At 36.1% G+C, this 19,218-nt stretch overlaps 1 protein-coding gene across 1 annotated transcript; it reads right to left on the reverse strand.

Annotated features, from left to right (window-relative positions):
• Positions 1–10,762: 10,762 nt before the first annotated feature.
• LOC21411278 (G-type lectin S-receptor-like serine/threonine-protein kinase At2g19130) lies at positions 10,763–13,552 on the reverse strand. The gene has a single exon (XM_024165229.1). The coding sequence runs from the start codon at positions 13,380–13,382 to the stop codon at positions 11,001–11,003; it is 2,382 nt and encodes a 793-aa protein (XP_024020997.1). The 5' UTR covers positions 13,383–13,552; the 3' UTR covers positions 10,763–11,000.
• Positions 13,553–19,218: the final 5,666 nt, after the last annotated feature.

The raw sequence follows: 19,218 nt of genomic DNA on the forward strand, positions 1-19,218 counted from the left end.
CTAGGTAGTTGAATGTAGAGAGTTCTACCAGTCCTATAACCTGCTTTGTGTATCCCCAGACTTAAAGATTTCCTGTCCAAATGGATCAACCATTGCTGTCATAAAAAGAGTATTTATTTGAGAAAGTTGATTGACAATCTACCATCCTATCAACTGCAGCACATTCCATGTTTTCAGGCAACAACGTTATTGGAACTTCCAGGAATTTGTCCCAGTAATGCTAGAAGGATTAAATTTCTTAATTCCTACACTATAGTTTGGTTCAAATCATCTGATCATGAATAGATGATTTGGCTACACTTCAAGGTAATGGTATACAGTTTGCATTTTTTTCATGATGTAATATTTGTCTCCAACCGTTAAAAGTTTTTTTTCTCTCTTTTTTTTTTGTCCCAAGTATTTAACAATTGTAAGAACCATGACATCAATGCGCACTCAGAGCCATCAATGGCCCGGTGAGGGCTTAAGCCGCCACTCAAATTTTTTATTTTTAAAAATCTATATAATATATATAAGTGTGTATTACATTACTATTATATACAATGATTATCAAGCATTACGAACCCTAAAGTGGTGAAATAGTGTTTGACCGTGATGGATCACCATAGGAAACAATAGATCTCAATTTGGGCTTTCAGCAAAATATATATATATATATATTTGCACATCACATACATATATATATATATATATGATCGAGTTTTTAATGGATACGTTTTTATTGATTGTCAGATCTAAATATAAAATTTTAAGATGTAATTTGATGAAAATTTAATTTATTATAACCGTCAAATTAATATCTTGTGGCTAAAATTTCAATACTCATTGATGGAGAAATATGAAAGTAACTATTAAAATTAATATATATATATATATATGAATATATAAAAATTATAGTAAATAATAAATTTTTGAAACTAAATTAAGAAAATAATATATTTTAAAACTATTTAAAGTAAATAGAATTTTACGTGGTTAACAATCAATTCAACGTTTAATTATTGTTTGAAAACAGTTCAAACACGGAGGAATAATCCTATTGGCTACTAGGTAGTAGCGAAATTCAAACATACATAACTGCGTTGTACTGCTCCTTAAACCGAATCTCCAAAGAATCGTCCCGTCTATTTTTCTTTCTCACAGCGTGAATGATGCCCTGCATGCGCTTACGTATGGCCATGATTCAGTGGAGTCTTGAGACATTGTAACTAGTGCAAAAAAAAAAAAAGATAATAATACCATAATAAGTAAAAGAACACTTTAATTAAGACCTCGTTCGTTTTATTAGTTTGAATCACAACTTAAATTATTTTTGCTTCGGATCGAGTTTTTAATGGATACGTTTTTATTGATTGTCAGATCTAAATATAAAATTTTAAAATGTAATTTGATGAAAATTTAATTTATTATAACCGTCAAATTAATATCTTGTGATAAAATTTCAATACTCATTGATGGAGAAATATGAAAGTAACCATTAGAATTAATATATATATATATGAATATATAAAAATTATAGTAAATAATAAATTTTTGAAACTAAATTAAGAAAATAATATATTTTAAAACTATTTAAAGTAAATAGAATTTTACGTGGTTAACAATCAATTCAACGTTTAATTATTGTTTGAAAACAGTTCAAACACCGAGGAATAATCCTATTGGCTACTAGGTAGTAGCGAAATTCAAACATACATAACTGCGTTGTACTGCTCCTTAAACCGAATCTCCAAAGAATCGTCCCGTCTATTTTTCTTTCTCACAGCGTGAATGATGCCCTGCATGCGCTTACGTATGGCCATGATTCAGTGGAGTCTTGAGACATTGTAACTAGTGCAAAAAAAAAAAAAGATAATAATACCATAATAAGTAAAAGAACACTTTAATTAAGACCTCGTTCGTTTCATTAGTTTGAACCACAATTTAAATTATTTTTGCTTCGGTATTTACTCTTATAAAAATTTAAATTTAACTTTGTACTACAGTATTTTCTCTCACTTAAATTCACTTTTCAACTTCACTCAAAAACTCATACGAGTAAAATTAACGAAGCCTATTAATTTTGATTAATGTATGTTACATCAATAAAATGATGTGGTTACGGAGAACTTTATATAGACACGCACAAAACTAGAAGCAAAAATAGATGGAAAGTAATAAATCTGATCAGCCTTTACTAGAAGTGTCCACACGGTAAATCAAATATAATAAGAAGTATTTTGGATCATGAAGACTTATTGATGTCTGATCGTGTTTCCTTACTGTACTCAAAATATAAATAACAACCGATCAAAAAAGGAAATCACAAGTTTATTTTACAAAAATAACAGTAAAAACGACATCTTTACTTTCACATAAATAACAGTAAAAAAACATCTTTACTTTTACATAAATAACAGTAATAGGATAAACTGAATAACAAGAGAAATCAGAGCTCCATTATTTTGATCCAATCCATTATTTTGATCCAATCGGTTCGTTTTCAGCAGAGGCGTGAGCATCTCGCCGTGGGGCAGAAAACTTCACCTTCTTCGACGGCACTGAAGATTTCTTGGGGGGAAACCGATTGAACACTCGATTGCTGCGGGTCCTCACCATTTTGGAGAAATTCCTGAGAAATATGGAGAGCAAACTTTCTGGAGCAAAGCAAAGAATTAGGGCTGGAAATTTCAAATGAAGGGACTGGTTATTATAACACACGGCTCCCACCCAAAACGCAATGTCATTTTTTTTTATAAAAAAAAAAAATAAAGAACAATTACATTACACAAATGCCCAAAGCTGTCCGTAAGGCCTCAAACCGAACAGCATCAAGAGGCTTTGTAAAAATATCTGCTAGTTGCTTCTCTGTAGTTACATACTCCAACACGACAGTCTTGTTCTCCACTAATTCTCGGATAAAATGATGTCGAATATCAATGTGCTTCGTTCGAGAATGTTGAACAGGATTCTTTGAAATATTTATAGTACTGGTGTTATCACAAAAGACTGTCAGTACATGTTGTATAATACCATAGTCTTCCAACATCTGCTTCATCCACAACAATTGAGTGCAACAACTTCCTAACGCTATATATTCAGCCTCTGCAGTTGATAAAGAGATCGAATTCTGTTTCTTACTGAACCATGAAACCAGATTATTACCTAAGTAGAAACATCCTCCTGAGGTGCTCTTCCTGTCATCTGCATTGCCTGCCCAGTCCGCATCACTGAACCCTGCAAGACTAGAATTTGTATCACTTGATAACCAAATCCCATGATCCACCGTTCCACTAACATATCGAACAATTCTCTTCACTGCAACCAAATGTGATTCTTTGGGGTTTGCCTGATATCTAGCACACATGCCAACACTAAAGCTTATATCAAGCATACTTGCAGTTAAATACAAGAGGCTTCCAATCATGCTTCGATAAAGAGTTGGATCGACAGCGACTCCATTTTCATCTTTAATCAACTTCTCATTGGTGCCCATCGGTGTTCTCATGTGCCTAGCCTTTACTAGACCAAATTTATGAACTAAATTTCTTGCATACTTACTTTGTGAAATAAAGATTTCATTTTTCATTTGTTTCACCTGCAGACCAAGAAAGTAGGTCAGTTCTCCTACCATGCTCATCTCAAACTCATTCTTCATTTGTTCAACAAATTCCTCCACTTTTGCTTGTGATGTTGATCCAAACACAATGTCATCCACATAAATCTGAGCTATGATGATCTCATTTCCAAATTTCTTGATAAACAAGGTCTTGTCTACTCCCCCTCTCTTGTAGCCCTTCTTGTTCAAGAATTCAGTCAGTCGTTCATACCATGCTCTTGGTGCTTGTTTAAGCCCATATTGTGCCTTCTTCAGTTTGCACATGGTCGAAGTGTTGTGGATCTTCAAAACCTTTGGGTTGTTCAACAAAGACCTCTTCATCCAGAAAACCATTCAAAAATGCACTCTTAACATCCATCTGGAACATTTTTATACCCATCAGACAAGCAAATGATAGCAAAAGACGAATTGATTCAAGTCTTGCTACCGGTGCAAATATCTCATCGAAATCCACTCCTTCTACTTGAGTATTCCCCTGAGCTACAAGTCTGGCTTTGTTTCTTGTAACATTTCCATGCTCATCTGTCTTGTTCTTGAAAATCCACTTAGTGCTAATAACATTAGAGTTACTTGGTCGTGGAACTAAGTCCCACACATCATTCCTCTCGAACTGTCCCAATTCTTCCTGCATGGCATTTATCCAGAGCTCATCTTCTAAAGCTTCTTTCACATTCTTCGGTTCCATTTTGGATGTATAACACACATATCTCACAATGTCACGGTAGTTCAATCTAGGCTTGTCTCTAGTGCGAATCCCTTCATCAATGTTGCCAATAATCCCTTCAACTGGATGATTCTTTTTAATTCTAGAGGATGGTTCTCTGGTGGTAGGATCTGTAGCATCAAATACTTCTGTCTCGGCTTCTGGTGAATCTGTCTCAACCGGTGTTACAACATCTTCTGTGACACTTTCTTCAACAGATTGTTTTTCAGCGTCTTGATCTTTAGTCCCAATATCGTTGAAAATTTCATCATCAGAGGCCCTTCTAACTAACTCCTTAAGGTCATCCACCACTACATTCACAGATTCCATAATCTTCTGTGTTCTCTTGTTGTAGACTCGATAGGCTCGGCTACTAGTAGAGTAACCAAGAAACACTCCCTCATCACTTTTGGCATCAAGCTTTCTGCGCTGATCTCGGTCATTGAATATATAGCACACACTCCCAAAAATGTGAAAATAGTTGAGATTTGGCTTTCTACCCTTCCAAATTTCATAGGGAGTAAGCTTTGTTTGTGGTCTGAGATACACCCCGTTGATTGTATATCATGCAGTATTCATTGCTTCTGCCCATAATCTAAAAGACAGCCTCTTGGAGTTCAACATCACCCTTGCCATCTCTTGAATGGTCCTATTTTTCCTTTCTACCACACCGTTCTGCTGAGGTGTTTTTGGAGCAGAAAATTCATGAGCTATACCATGCTTGTTGCAGAAATCAACAAAAACTGAGTTTTCAAATTCCTTTCCATGGTCGCTTCTGATCCTCACGATCTTCCCAATGTTGCAATCTGTTTCCCTTTTCAACCTTGTGCACAAGTTTTTAAATACTTCGAACGTATCCGATTTTTCTCTTATGAAGTCCCCCCACGTGTACCGAGAGTAATCATCTACACACACAAACACATATTACTTTCCAGCAATGCTCTCCACCTGCATTGGCCCCATAAGATCCATGTAGAGCAATTCAATAACCTGTGTTGTAGAAATCCATTGCAACTCCTTGTGTGACACTTTCTTCTGTTTGCCGATTTGACATGGACCACAAATTCCAGTAGACTCTGGTTTCAACTTGGGAACTCCTCTTACAGCTCCAATGTTAACAATCTTCCTTAAATTATGTAATTCAAATGGCCAAGTTTTTCATGCCATAGTTCAGTTTCCTCCACAATTGTTTTGAAACACGCTACAGGAGATGTCAACATGTAACAGTTATCTGAAGATCTTGAACCCTCCATAACACACTTCTCAGACTTGTCAAATACTAGACATTTGTTCTTGGAGAACTTCACATGTAGATCTTGGTCGCACAGTTGACTGATGCTAATCAAGTTTGCTTTTAATCCTTCAACAAGCAAAACATTCTTTAGTCTTGGAAACCCATCTATATTCAGCACTCCTTTTCCCATAACTCTTCCTTTGACACCATCTCCAAACGTAACATGTCCTTCAGTGCAGGTTTGAACATTTTTTAGAAACTTGCTTTCTCCTGTCATATGCTTAGAGCAACCACTATCAAAATACCATGAATCGACCGAACTTGCTTTCAAGGAAGTGTAAGCCACATGACATAATAGATCAGTTTTTCTTACCCACACTCGGCGAGTAGTCCTGTTTCTTGCAAACATTTTCCCTGTGGGACTTGATGAGACATGAACCATTCCTTTTCTGAGATCATTATCAAATTTATAGCAGCGTGGTCTAATGTGTCTCGAAATGTTGCAGTAGTGACAAATGGGAATAGACCTCCTACGTCGCTGTTGAAAGCCTGAAACTCGTTTCCCAATCACAGGTTGTGGTTCCTGTGTGACTTGCTCCTTCACAAAGACCGTTTTGGACGTAGAGCATTTTCCAGAAAATCCAAGTCCATGGTGATCACCATTAGCTTTTCCCATAGTCAGGATATGATCCAATTTGGAAGTTCCCAAGTTCATCATTTTCAACGTCTTCTGTGCATGCTCCAGTTCAGCTTTCATCTCAGCCTCCTTCCTCTCTTTTTCACCAATCAACAATTTAAGATCATCCATGTTCCCTTTCATACCTTCCTTTTCTCTAAGAAGGTCATTCACACGATCCTCCAAAGCCTTGTTCAGTTTGCATACTTTAACCCATTTTTCAAACATGGTTTTGTAAGCTTCCTGTATAGCATCTTCTGTGAGTTCTTCACCATCACTGCTGTAATCTGATTCTAAGTCAGACTCATATTTTTCTTTACTAGCTGATTCTGTCGCAGCAGTTGTTGTAACACCATCTGCAGCAACACTTGTGACACTTTCGGCTGAGGCACTTTCATCAGTAACAACATTAAAAGCAACATAGTTGCTCACATGATCATCTTCTTCTTGACTCCCCTCTGATTCCTAGTCACTCCAAGTTGCATTGAAGGACTTCTTTTTCTTCTTAAGAGTGTTGGCGCACTCGGCTTGAATGTGCCCGTATCCATCACACTCCCGGCATTGGATACCCTTGTTCTTTGTTTTCAGGTCAATGCTATTTGCTGCAGATTTGTTTCTTTGAGAATTGCTGGTGTTAGGGTAATTAGTGTTCCGATTGTTGATGTTGCCAAACCTTGGACTCCGGTTCTTCTTGTTGAATTTTTTCATTACTCTGTTGAAGTTTTTTGTCAGTAAGGCAAGAGTCTCTGCCAAGTCTTCATGATCATCCGAATCTTCTTCATGGTGACTTTTGTACCTCTGCTTGCAAAGCTATCTCTTTCTCTTTCTTGTCTTCATTTAAGTTCATCTCAAATGTGCGTAGAGAACCCATTAACTCATCAAGTTTCATGGTTCGAATATCCTTGGCTTCCTCGATTGCAGTCACCTTGTAAGCAAACCTCCGTGGTAGAGACCTCAAAGCTTTCCTCACAAGGTTCTCCTCTGAAATCTTCTCACCAAGGGCAAATGCCTCATTGGCTATATCACACAATTTTGAGTTAAACACAGAAATTGTTTCATGTTCTTGCATCCAGAGATTCTCAAACCTTGTAGTAAGGATTTGGAGTTTTGAGAGCCTCACGGCAGCCGTTCCTTCATGCGCCGTTTGCAGTATCTCCCAAGCATCCTTGGCTGTTTCATACGTTGAAATAAGCTTGAATTGACTCGCATCTACCACATTGAAAATGGCATTTAGCGCTCTAGAATTGTTGTTTGCCAACTTGTTCTCTTCAGTTGACCATGAAATTTCGGGCTTCAATTTTTCCTTCCCCTCAGAATCCTTTGTTACTGGATGATCCCAGCCAGTTAGCTTAGCCCGCCAAGCCTTTTCATCAATAGCCTTGATGAACGCCTTCATGCGTGCTTTCCAATAGGAGTAGTTTAAACTATCTAGAAGAGGAGGTCGTGAAACTGAGCCACCTTCTTTCAAGAAATCCATACCTGCTGTAACAGACCAAATCTCAAAATCTCACCAAACAAATGGTTAGTGAACTGCTCTGATACCAATTGAAATGTCTGTTTTGGTTACTGGTGTCACAGAAAGCTTTACAACACTTTACTGTAACACTGTTATAACGGAAATTTCGATATTAAGCCAGCAAATAAAAAATGCAAGAAACTAAATGCAGAAACGTAAAGAACACCAGAAAATGGTATCGCAGTTCGGTGCGCACACCTACTCTGCGGGGCCACGCCCAGACAGTGATCAATCCACTAAGTTCAAAAGATTATAAGGACCGAAACGATCTTACACACTCAACGACTCCCTCCTTGAAGTTGTTGCCGTTGCCTAGAACCTCCTTAGAAGACTTGATCAGCGAGCACCACTCGTCTTGATGGGTTCCTCCCGAAACCAACAAAATCTTCTTCCGAAGAACCAATTCAAAATATGTTCTCACAATCCGTCACAACGCATCAAGTGATTCTTGGCCTTACAATCTCATTCTCACGTACACAGTTCTGCAATCCTCAGCACACTCTCGCTCAAAACATTCATTCAGTGTATACAACCTAAACCGTGCTTCACCCAATCAAAAGACCATCATCAACATTCAAATCTGTCAACCATTAATTCACTAAGTCAACTACACACTTTCTGTAACCAAATCAATACGATTGCTGTGCCACCAAAACTTTCCTTAAGAAACTCCCTCCTTCTTGCGCCAGCCAAGGTTACCACCAAATTACAACCAATCTGCCTAAAATAGTTTTTCAAATAGTTTACCAAAAATAAGCCAATAACAAAATACACTAACATGATTTTATATGAGAGCTTTTTACTGCAGTAAAAAAATTAGATATGACTGTTTTGAAAGCTTTTTACTGTAACAAAACTTAAATTCTAAATTCAAATCGGTGAAATAAACGGGGCCTTTGTCTCTCTAATAGTGCTCCTCGGTAGGTTTGATCATTTAACTATCTTCTGAATCACCTTTTCCTTGCAAGGAAAAAAAAGAAGATTGAGAGGCAAACTCTCTAGAGGTCTACGGACGTCAGAATAAGATTGATCCATATTAGAGAAATTTTCACTTCTTCCAAAAGAATTTTGTTCAAAAATTAATAACTAATCTACCACAAATATTTTAGGTACATACACAACCCTGAAAAATACTACAAACCTCCATATCTGCTACGATTCTTAGTTTTTCATTGTACATAGTACTAATATATACATCACCGATTTTTTGTCTTTAATAGTACAAGTAACTTGATGGTATAAAGCTTGATTAATACGTCCATAGATACTTTGAAAACAAGGATCTTAACTGAACCTGCCAACTTTGAGTGGAACCCCACCCCCCCGCCCCGCCCAAATAAAAAAAAAAAGTCACAAAAGAAAAACGTTGGGATCGTTACATAAAAGCAAATAAGAGAAATATATATATATATAGAAGTGAAAAATGAGGGAAAAAATGGGTGAGAAAGACACGTGTTGGGGGAATCTCCCCACAACAAATAAGGTTGAGACATGTGTTGATGTAGCACAAGCTTAATGAGAAAAAAACTGATAGATGCCAGGAAAACCATTTCAAAGTCCATTATTCACACAAAATTTCAAAAATGAAAGAAAATGAGAGAGAGACATAATAAAATTATGAGAAATTTCAAAAAGAAAATTTTGAACAAGAAACTAAAATTGAAACTGTCAAACCTAAGGACTAAGGAAACATAATTAGAATTGGAATATGAAAATCTTAGGTCAACTTATTACAAATATGGAAATAACTAAAAAAGAGGAAAACGAACAAAACAAAACCTTTTGAAAGCTCAGTAACGGTTCGAGAAGTCATTAATGACCTAAACGATGAAATTTGACTGGATGAAACTTGACTGAAAAATGTTAGACGTCGTGACAAAATAACGAGTCTTGTTCATTACCAATTTCCACCAAAAATTTGACATCATTGGGAGTTCTTAAATTGCTTTGTTTAGCTTTAGGGTAATTCTAACATGCCATAAAGGTTAGTCCTTCTTCACCGCATCGTTAAACACCCTTAGAATTCCAAGGATAAAAAAAATGACAGAGACTAGAGTCCAGGGCCTAAGTTTCTCTAACATATTAAGATCTCATTTATTTCACAAATTTAAGTTTTTAGATCTAAGTTTATATAGTTAAAAATTTTCAAAAAATAACACATTTAATTTTTTTTTTTACTACAGTTAAAAATTTTTAAAAAATATTACATTTTAAATTAAATTAAAAATTTAAATTTATAAAATGAACCGATGCATACCGCAACAATATCGGAGGACTACGACTTCCATATCGAGATGGAGGTAATGATTAAATTATCAAGGATTTCTTGACCAAGACGTGTCTTGATAGAAAATACTCGATATTGAGATTGAGATTATTCAGACACGCATTATAAGAGGTCAAGCCCGTTCATCCACAGTGCAACACATGTCCACGATTATACAAGGAACTTTAAGGAATATTAGGGGATTTCTAACTATTTAAAAGAAAAATGGCAAAATACTCACATATTCCCAAAAACCCTAGTCAAGCCCGTTAATTATTAAATTTTCTCGGATATTACAGTAACCAGTGTAAAAAAAATGAAAATAATATCATAATAAGTAAAAGAACACTTTAAGACCTCGTTCGTTTCATTAGTTTGAACCACAACTCAAATTATTTTTGCTTCGGTGTTTACTCTCATAAAAATTTAAATTTAACTCTGTACTACAGTATTTTCTCTCACATAAATTCACTTTTCAACTTCACTCAAAAACTCGAACGAGTAAAATTAACGAGGCCTATTAATTTTGATTAATGTATGTTACATCAATAAAATGATGTGGTTAGGGAGAACTTTATATAGACACGCACAAAACTAGAAGCAAAAATAGATGGAAAGTAATAAATCTGATCAGCCTTTACAAGAAGTGTCCACACGGTAAATCAAATATAATAAGAAGTATTTTGGATCATGAAGACTTATTGATGTCTGATCGTGTTTCCTTACTGTACTCAAAATATAAATAACAACCGATCAAAAAAGGAAATCACAAGTTTATTTTACATAAATAACAGTAAAAACGACATCTTTACTTTTACATAAATAACAGTAAAAACAACATCTTTACTTTTACATAAATAACAGTAATAGTATAAACTGAATAACAAGAGAAATCAGAGCTCCATTATTTTGATCCAATCGGCTCAGGACTTGCGTCACACTGAAGTGGTAATCCACACTTAGTGTCAAAGAGACACCCAAATCACTCAACGAGCTGCAGAAGTCTCCTAATTCTCATCAAAAAAGTAGAGCGTTCTCGGAATAGGTGGTAAATCCACCTCCAGAGTACCTTCAAGCATTTGAACTACTTGACTCATTGTTGGCCTATGCGCTTCTTCATCTTGGATACACCAGCAAGCAACTTTACAAACGTTTTCAAGTTCTTGTACGTCAGCATCACCCTCCAACCTCGGGTCTAAAATGCTAAGGACATCACCGCCTTCGACTACTACGCTAGTGGCCAAACTTGGAAAGTACTTCGGCACTTTTCCTTCTGAATCTGATTGCTTTGAGTTTCTCTTTCCGGATACAAGCTCGAAAAGCATCATTCCGTAGCTGTAAACATCCGCTTTCGGTGTTATCGCCAATCCTCCAAGCCACTCTGGTGCCAGATAACCTCTTGTCCCTCTCATTGTTGTCAGGACGCGACTGAATTCTCTCCCAACAAGTTTCGCCAACCCGAAATCTGCCACTTTCGGAGAAAATTCTGCATCTAAAAGAATGTTTTCAGGCTTGATGTCGCAGTGAATAATGCAGTTTCTGCACATCTCGTGTAAATACACCAACCCTCTAGCTGTCCCTAAAGCAATTTGGTATCTTGCTTTCCATTCCAAAACGTTTGAATTCTTTTCATGGAAAAGGCGAGAACCTAACGAGCCATTTTGCATGTAATCGTAGACTAGCAACTTTTTAGTACCTTCAGAGCAAAACCCGCGAAGCCGAACAAGGTTAACATGTTGGATTGTTCCGATTGTACTAACTTCTGCCCGAAATTGCTTCTCTCCTTGGCCGACACTTTCAAGCTTCTTCACTGCTACCATAGAAGAGTGAGGCAAAGTCCCCTTAAAGACTGAACCAAAGCCTCCACCACCTAATTTCTCCGAGAAGTTCTTTGTGGCATTCTGTAGTTCTTTGTAGGTAAACACCGTCAAGGAGTTCTGAACTTCTTTTTGTCTTCTGATTTTCTTGTTTCTCTGTCTTATAACAGAAAATATAACAAGGCCTGCGAGAAGTACTACACTTGAGCCCACCACAACACCTATAATCAGTGCCTTATTACTAGCACTTCGAATCAGTCTCTTACTATTCATAGCATCCCAATAGTCGGAGGCTGCTAGTCGAAGGTAGAGAGTTCTTCCATTGTTGTCTCCAGCTTTGAGTTGCTCCAGATCTAAGAGATCGTTTGTCCAAATTGAACAACCATGCTTGTTGTCATAAGCAAAAGCCACGCAAGAGCAGTTATTTAAGCATGTCGATTCACATGCTGTAATATCCCCTACTTTCACAAATTGCTCACTTTCATGCAAAAGCATGTCAGGAAGTTCAAGGAATTTGTCCTTCTCACCACTTGAAATATTGTAGTTCTCGCACTGAAGTTTGGTCTTTCTAATGCATCCTCCAGAGTAGTCCTTCAAATCCGAATCACTCGGCGATTTTTGCTTGAATCCTGTCAAACAACTACACACATTAGCGCTATCTGTGCAGCTTCCATATGGCCCGCAAAAGGCATGAACTTTACATTGCTGTCTCGGGAAAGACCAAATCGTTCTCCACCCTTCTGGAGGCATCCACAATGGTTGCTGCAGCTGGCCAGAAATACCCATAACAAGTCGAGATATAGTCTTGGTAGTGTTTTCAACAAAGTATATGAAATAGCTCTCCTTGTCATTTGAAACATAGCTAAAATTGTAGAGACTATGAATGTTCACCCCAGGCACAAGGTTAAAAATCTCCCCGTTCCAAGTTCCAGTGTTCCAGAAGCCTCTAGACATATTCCACTCTATGACAAAGGAGTTATCCCTTGGGAATGGCTCAATTGAATAGCGACCAGGGGCAGGATCTTCTAGATTCTTCCATGCCGTGAGAACTTGCTTTCTTTTGGTCTTCTTGTTGTATCCAAATTTGCAACCAGGTAGCAAACTATCAGTTAGATGATAAAAACTCTCCCATATCGGTTTCATCTGTTTCCCGACGTGTTTTAAGACGAGGTTGCCGTTATCCAGAAGAACAGCTTCCAAAGAAGCAGACCTTGTGGAATTCACGTTTGTGGACCAAATTGGGACTTTGGACCCGTTGAAAAGAACTAAATTGCCATTTGAGATTTTCAGCTCCGAAGAAAATCTATCTAAAACTGGCTTCTCTCTATTTGCAACCCAAACTACAGTCTGCACTGTAACTTTCTTCCACCACATGCCTATATAGTAGTTTGGAGAGTTACCTGGCTTAAAGAATCCGAGCTCAAAGACCCCACCAGCAGATACAATGGTTTGGTGACCAGAAAGCGACTGGTTTGCAGAGATGGTATCAACTCGCAGGGATAGATTCGTCTCGAGAAACAAACACACGAAGAGAAGAACAAACATGAATCTTGGATTGGTCTTCATGTCCATTTCAACAAATATCTTTGCTTACAAGCTGGATTCTTCTAGGTCATGGAACTTGTATTTTATTATAGTGAAATAGAGAGAGACAGAAAGAAGAAGAAGAAGAAGAAGAAGACTTATAATAGACTTGAGTAAAACTCGTCAACTACTATTTTCATGAAGTAGAGATTCTGTTGTGTCCCATGATAACTGAGATATCTACCAACCTTATTGAACTGACTATAACGCCCTTAGAAAGTAGTTATTTTTTATTTTTTATTTTTAATATCGTACTCTCTTTTTACAGAGAAATCACACTATGCTTTTTTCCTACTAGCAAAAAAAATCACTGTTCTTTTTTCGGCTTTGCATGTTTGGTGCGGCTTTATCATATTAATGGATTATACTCGGTTCTGACTGTCTCAATTATTGGACAATTTCACAGTTAGAAACCAAGAATGAAGCTTTCACTTTATTTTCTTCCTCTTTCAGTTCGTTCACACATTTGCGTGTCTACCGATCATTGCTAAACAAAGTCGAGACAATATATACAAGAGATATTGATTTTAGCTCTCTTCTCAGTCGGTGAAAAAGGATTCACAAAAAGCCAAAAAATAAAAAATAAAAAAAATATAAGGTAAGGTCTTTCCACAAAGCGCAGCTTGACCCACCATTCACCAGGGCCAAAAGGAAAGCGAATATTTCTACAGAAAAATATATTTCCTGAACAAATGAACAGATAATTTATACGACCGTGTTGCTTTACTATATATATAGCATTACTTTAACAACCTAAAAATTGGAAAAGAATGTTCTCAAAAGATTGTTTACACTTATCTCCATGCAGTAATGACCATTTTTTATCAAAAGAATGCTTGGCTCAGAATTTGAGCCATCCTTTTACAACAACTCCAACAACCGCTTCACTTACAAAAAAGACAAGTCTTTATCCGAATATATAAAGAAAAATGGAAAAGGAAAAGAAAGAAAGAAAGAAAGAAATAGTGCAGCAAGAAAGGGAGAAGAAAGAAAGGGAATTTTTTCTTTTTTCCTAAAGAAAAATTAAAGTAAAAAGTAAAAACGAAAGAAGAGAGGAGAAAGAGAAAAGAAAGAGATAGAATGAGGGAGATGGAGGGAGGTAAAGAGAAAACAGAAAGAAGAAAGGAGCGAAAAGTGAAAAATAGAAAGAAAAAGAAAGAGAAAGGCAATAACAATAGAGAAAGGTAAAGCAATGTGTCCCTTTCTTATCTTATCTTCTTCTTTATCCGTGAAAATCCCAGGCAAATCCGAAACCAAAAAATAACAAGAATGAATCAAATGCAATTCAAGAGATTGAAGAAAACCCCGAAACCATGAACAGAGAAATCCAAAGAAGAATTCAAGAACTTTGTAGTGATCAATGGAATTACACAACACAGAGAACTTAGAGAAAATTCCTATCTGAAACATACGAGAAAACCCTAATTCCCAAATCCTCAGCATACAACTTTCTCTCTCTAACTTCTCTCTCTCTAATCCAGTACAAGTCTCTGTGGCATTTGCACTCTGAAAAACAGAAAAACAGAAAAACAGAAAAACTACGGGGTTATTGTTTTGAAGTGTGATTTGAGTGTAGTTTTTGAGCTGAATTTGAGTTATAATTTAAGATAAAGTTGTAACTTGAATAAAGTTGAGTAAAATTAAATAAAATTAGAATTTAAAAAAACGTAAACTTTAATAAAATTATAATTTGAGTTTAAATTTTTTCTGAGTTGTGTTGCAAAATAACAATCCATATAACTAAAAATAAATTCGTTATTGAAACTCAAATCTTATTCAGTAAAGTCTAAAATACCCCTAACACAAGACTTGCCAACAAAGCAATCCCATCTGTTCTTGACTTCTAACCACAGCATGCCACATAGATTTCACATTATATCTACTACACTTCGTTATAATTTCATTCCTCCTTTTTTATACACGAGAAAGACGGTTATGGGATTCTATTGCGTGGGACAGCAATCCGCTGTAGGAAAGTAAAGTTTATAAGTCATGGGGTTCTATTATTACGGATTAATTCAGTGTGCAGGAAAATATAGAGGTTGTGGTAAAAAATCTCAAAAAAAAAAAAAAAAAAAAGTTGTAATTTTGAACTCTTTATGCAAAAAAGAAAAACACTACAAGAAAAGTGGCTATTAGCGACAACAAAAAGTCGTTGCAAAAAAAACAAAGTCGTTGCAAATGAATGTTTAGTGACTACTTGTCGTCACAAATTTGTCGCTGCAGTTGAATAGTCGCAAAAATAATTTTTGTAACCACAACTTGCGTCGCAATTATATATGCAAATGAGTCGCGAATGAGTAAAAAATCGCTACAATTATTTCGTCGGGCACATTGTTAAGATGACATGGCATTAAGTATTTGCGACGACATTTTTCGAATTAAGTCGTCGCTAAAGATGTAGATGTTGCTGACGTGGCATATATTTTTTGTACCACATTTGTCGTTGCAAATAATATTTTAATTTTTTATTTATTTTTTATCATTTTAATAATTATAATAAATATAATTCCTTATATTAAATATAAATAAAAATTAAATAAAAGGAAATACATAATAAAAAATATAAATAAAAATTATTATGGGAAAAAGTAATTAATAAAATAAAAATGTAAATATAGTAGAAATGTACGGAAGTACAAATTGTTATATTAATAAAACTATAATCTCCTAAATTAGGAGCATCACTAGAATTATCATTGTTATCATCATAAGGATTTGGAGGCGGATGACCTGGACGGACATATGGCTCAGAAGGAGTAACTGCTGGGAAGTCATGTTGGGGTGCATTTGAGTGATGAAATTCTGCATCATTCTGATGCTCTCGTATAGCTGGAGATTTTGCTGATAAGTCCGTTGTAAGTATTCTTATAAGTGTAGGTCAGAACGTGTCGTAGAAGATGTTGCTGAGCGTGAGCCAGATGATGACGCATCCCCTCGATAAACTTTTTATGGGAGTGTGCGACCCACTCCAATCTTGTGTCCTCTGCAGGTGCCCAGAAACTGCTCCATAATATCCTCCTCGTTAATTGTTCCTACAACGGAGGATCCAGAAGTAGCAGACTGCGTCTCGATCTGCGTTTCTCTTTCTCCCTCCATCCGATGCTACAAATATTATAAGAAAAATAATTAAATACATAATGCGATTTAAATAAAAAAAATATAATTAAACATTACGAGTATACTGACAAAAGTTTGCTCAGCTTGGGGATTAACCCAAGTATCCACACGACAATGCATGTCCCCCCAGTTATCGATGACGGACATCGGCTGTTGAGTCTCTATGGTAGACTGTATAGTAATTTAAATGTATATGAATATAGTGTAATTGATTATCAAATTAACATTTATATTGAATAAATTATTAACAAATACTTACTTTCTTATCGCGATGTTGGGAGTATGACAGTCGACCATGAAAACTCGACCACTTTGGTTGCTACGATTAAGTTTATTGATCCCTAACTTTTTCTATTTATGATTACATTCAGCGTTAGTAAAATTAACCTTTATTATATATCTTATAAAAACAATATGTAAAATAGATTCAATTATCTGAAACTTGTCGGACATGAATCTATCACATTAACAACCCTAGTGAGCTGGATTCCTAAGATTTTTAGGAGGGTGGGCCCTAACTGCACTCTCATTTTGTGAACCACCAAGATCTTTGAAATAGTCATGGAGGTCGCTTTTCCAATCCTTATAACATTTTGCAGCCTCCTTGTCGACCACAGACCTAAGTATACCATCGTCGCGGTCATAATCGATGCTAAACCATTCCTGTAATACAATATAAACATGTTAAATGATTTTATTATATTGAAATTTAGATTAAATCAAAAAATAATAAAGTTGAATAATTTATACCAGCAGGCGCTGCTGAATCTCTCTCTTATGCTAGATGTCCACGTCCTTCTAGGCATCGTGGAAAGGCTCACAAACATCCCTAACATGGATTCCAACGGCACTATCGAACCAGGTGTCGTAGTTTCTAACTGCCTTCCAAGTACCTCCACGTTCATCAAACATGGGTGTAATCTTTCCTTCCTTTGCCACTCTGGCTGCGATTTGGTGACCCTTAGCCTTCCCTCGACCTCCACGACGTCGGCGAGGTGCAGCATCGGGTGCTGTAGATTGAAATATATTTAGTGATCAAATAATACTGATGTAATTAATTTAACAAATTTATAATTATGTTCTAATATACCTGACTCACAGTATGATGGCAACCCATAAGGATTGGGTGGAGGCTGCGCTCCCCCTGAAGAGCCAGCACATGTAGCGACTAGGCCAGACATGATTGCCTGTTAAGAAGTCATCCTAAACGTTATTATCTTATTTACATAATTCTTATGTTATATGAAAAATTATAATTATTAAAACAATAATCACAGTACATAATTTCTATTCATTGTTACTGTTAATGTCTTGATTGTTGCCCTCCTCATTTATGTCACTATCATCCTCAAAATTGTCAATGTCTTCTTCAACTAACTCTTCTTCATCATCCTCGACCAGTATATCAGAGTCTGAGACGACCCTCCTATGAGGCCGCCACTGTAACTTAAACTTTAACTTGTACTTACTGGGGTTTCTTAAAATTTGCGGAACATTTTTTTTTTTAATATAAGAAAGAATACTTTCATAATTTGTAACAATAATTTCAAATAAGTGAATCACTAAATTTCTTAAAGCTTTTCTTAATTTCAGTTAAGATAAAACGTTCTAAAAATATCTTTCAAACAGAGCAGCATTTGAACTCTTATTTCAAATGCTCTTTAAAAGTCTTTCTAAAACTAGCCAATTCAATCGGGCCATTTAATTTTGACTTTAAAACGGATTTCGTGAGAAATCTTAAATTCAAGTACATCTTAAAGCCCTTTTAAAATCAATCATTTAAATCATATACCTATACATATACATATGTACCTATTCAAATGCTCAAAACGAGGGTTGTTAGCTACAACCTCGGTTTCCTTAACATACATATGTACCTATACTTTTTAAACATACATGCTTGAAACCTTTAAATCATATATACATATACATGATTTTTCTTAAACTTACTGCGGAAGATAACTGCGTGAGCGGTATCCATTCCCATCTCCACCATTCGTCCGCCGCTTGCCATTGCCCTTCAAGAATTGCTGATAGGTTTCTTACCTACAGCATGAACATATCTGATTGAGCTTTCGCTCAGCAAGTAGGAACTATATCTCACAAAATAACTGTAAGTACACATGAATAAATATGCATGAGCTGATTATGCTTAATTATGATGTCTTATCATAGTCTTATTATCTTATCTTATATTTCTTACTGATGGGCCCGAGTGCTCGCGTACCACTTGCGCGCAATCATCGGAACGTGAGGGTTTGCAAGGTCCCCCACGACACCGTGATTATAACTGGAATGCCTCCCTTGAGTCGGAGAACATTATTGTTATTTTCTGTTTCTCCCTTGTGGAGCATGAGTTACCTCCCTTGTGGAGGCTGGTACGGCACTCAACTGATAATTATTCTTATAAGTTCCTCTTGACTTATTAAGGTGTATGCAATATGACATAGCAAAGCATACTATAACATAGAATGTACTCAAATACATATACTTCATGTGCACTGCTTAAGTGTATGCAGTATGATCTAACATAGTATACATAATATTAAATTAACTCAAACACATATAATTCATGTGCGCTGTTTATGTGTATGCAGCATGACATAGCATCGCATACAATACTTAAAACATAAACATGCATATATAACATGTGTAACTTTTTCTTTAAAAATCTATTCATACTGTAGGCGAGATTCCTACTTAC

Source organism: Morus notabilis, unplaced genomic scaffold (genome assembly GCF_000414095.1).
Source record: "Morus notabilis unplaced genomic scaffold, ASM41409v2 Scaffold19, whole genome shotgun sequence".
NCBI classification, from domain to species: Eukaryota; Viridiplantae; Streptophyta; class Magnoliopsida; order Rosales; family Moraceae; genus Morus; species Morus notabilis.

Bases quoted from the DNA above. Each gene is read 5' to 3' on its own strand.
- LOC21411278 (XM_024165229.1), bottom strand. From the start codon at position 13,382: ATGGACATGAAGACCAATCCAAGATTCATGTTTGTTCTTCTCTTCGTG.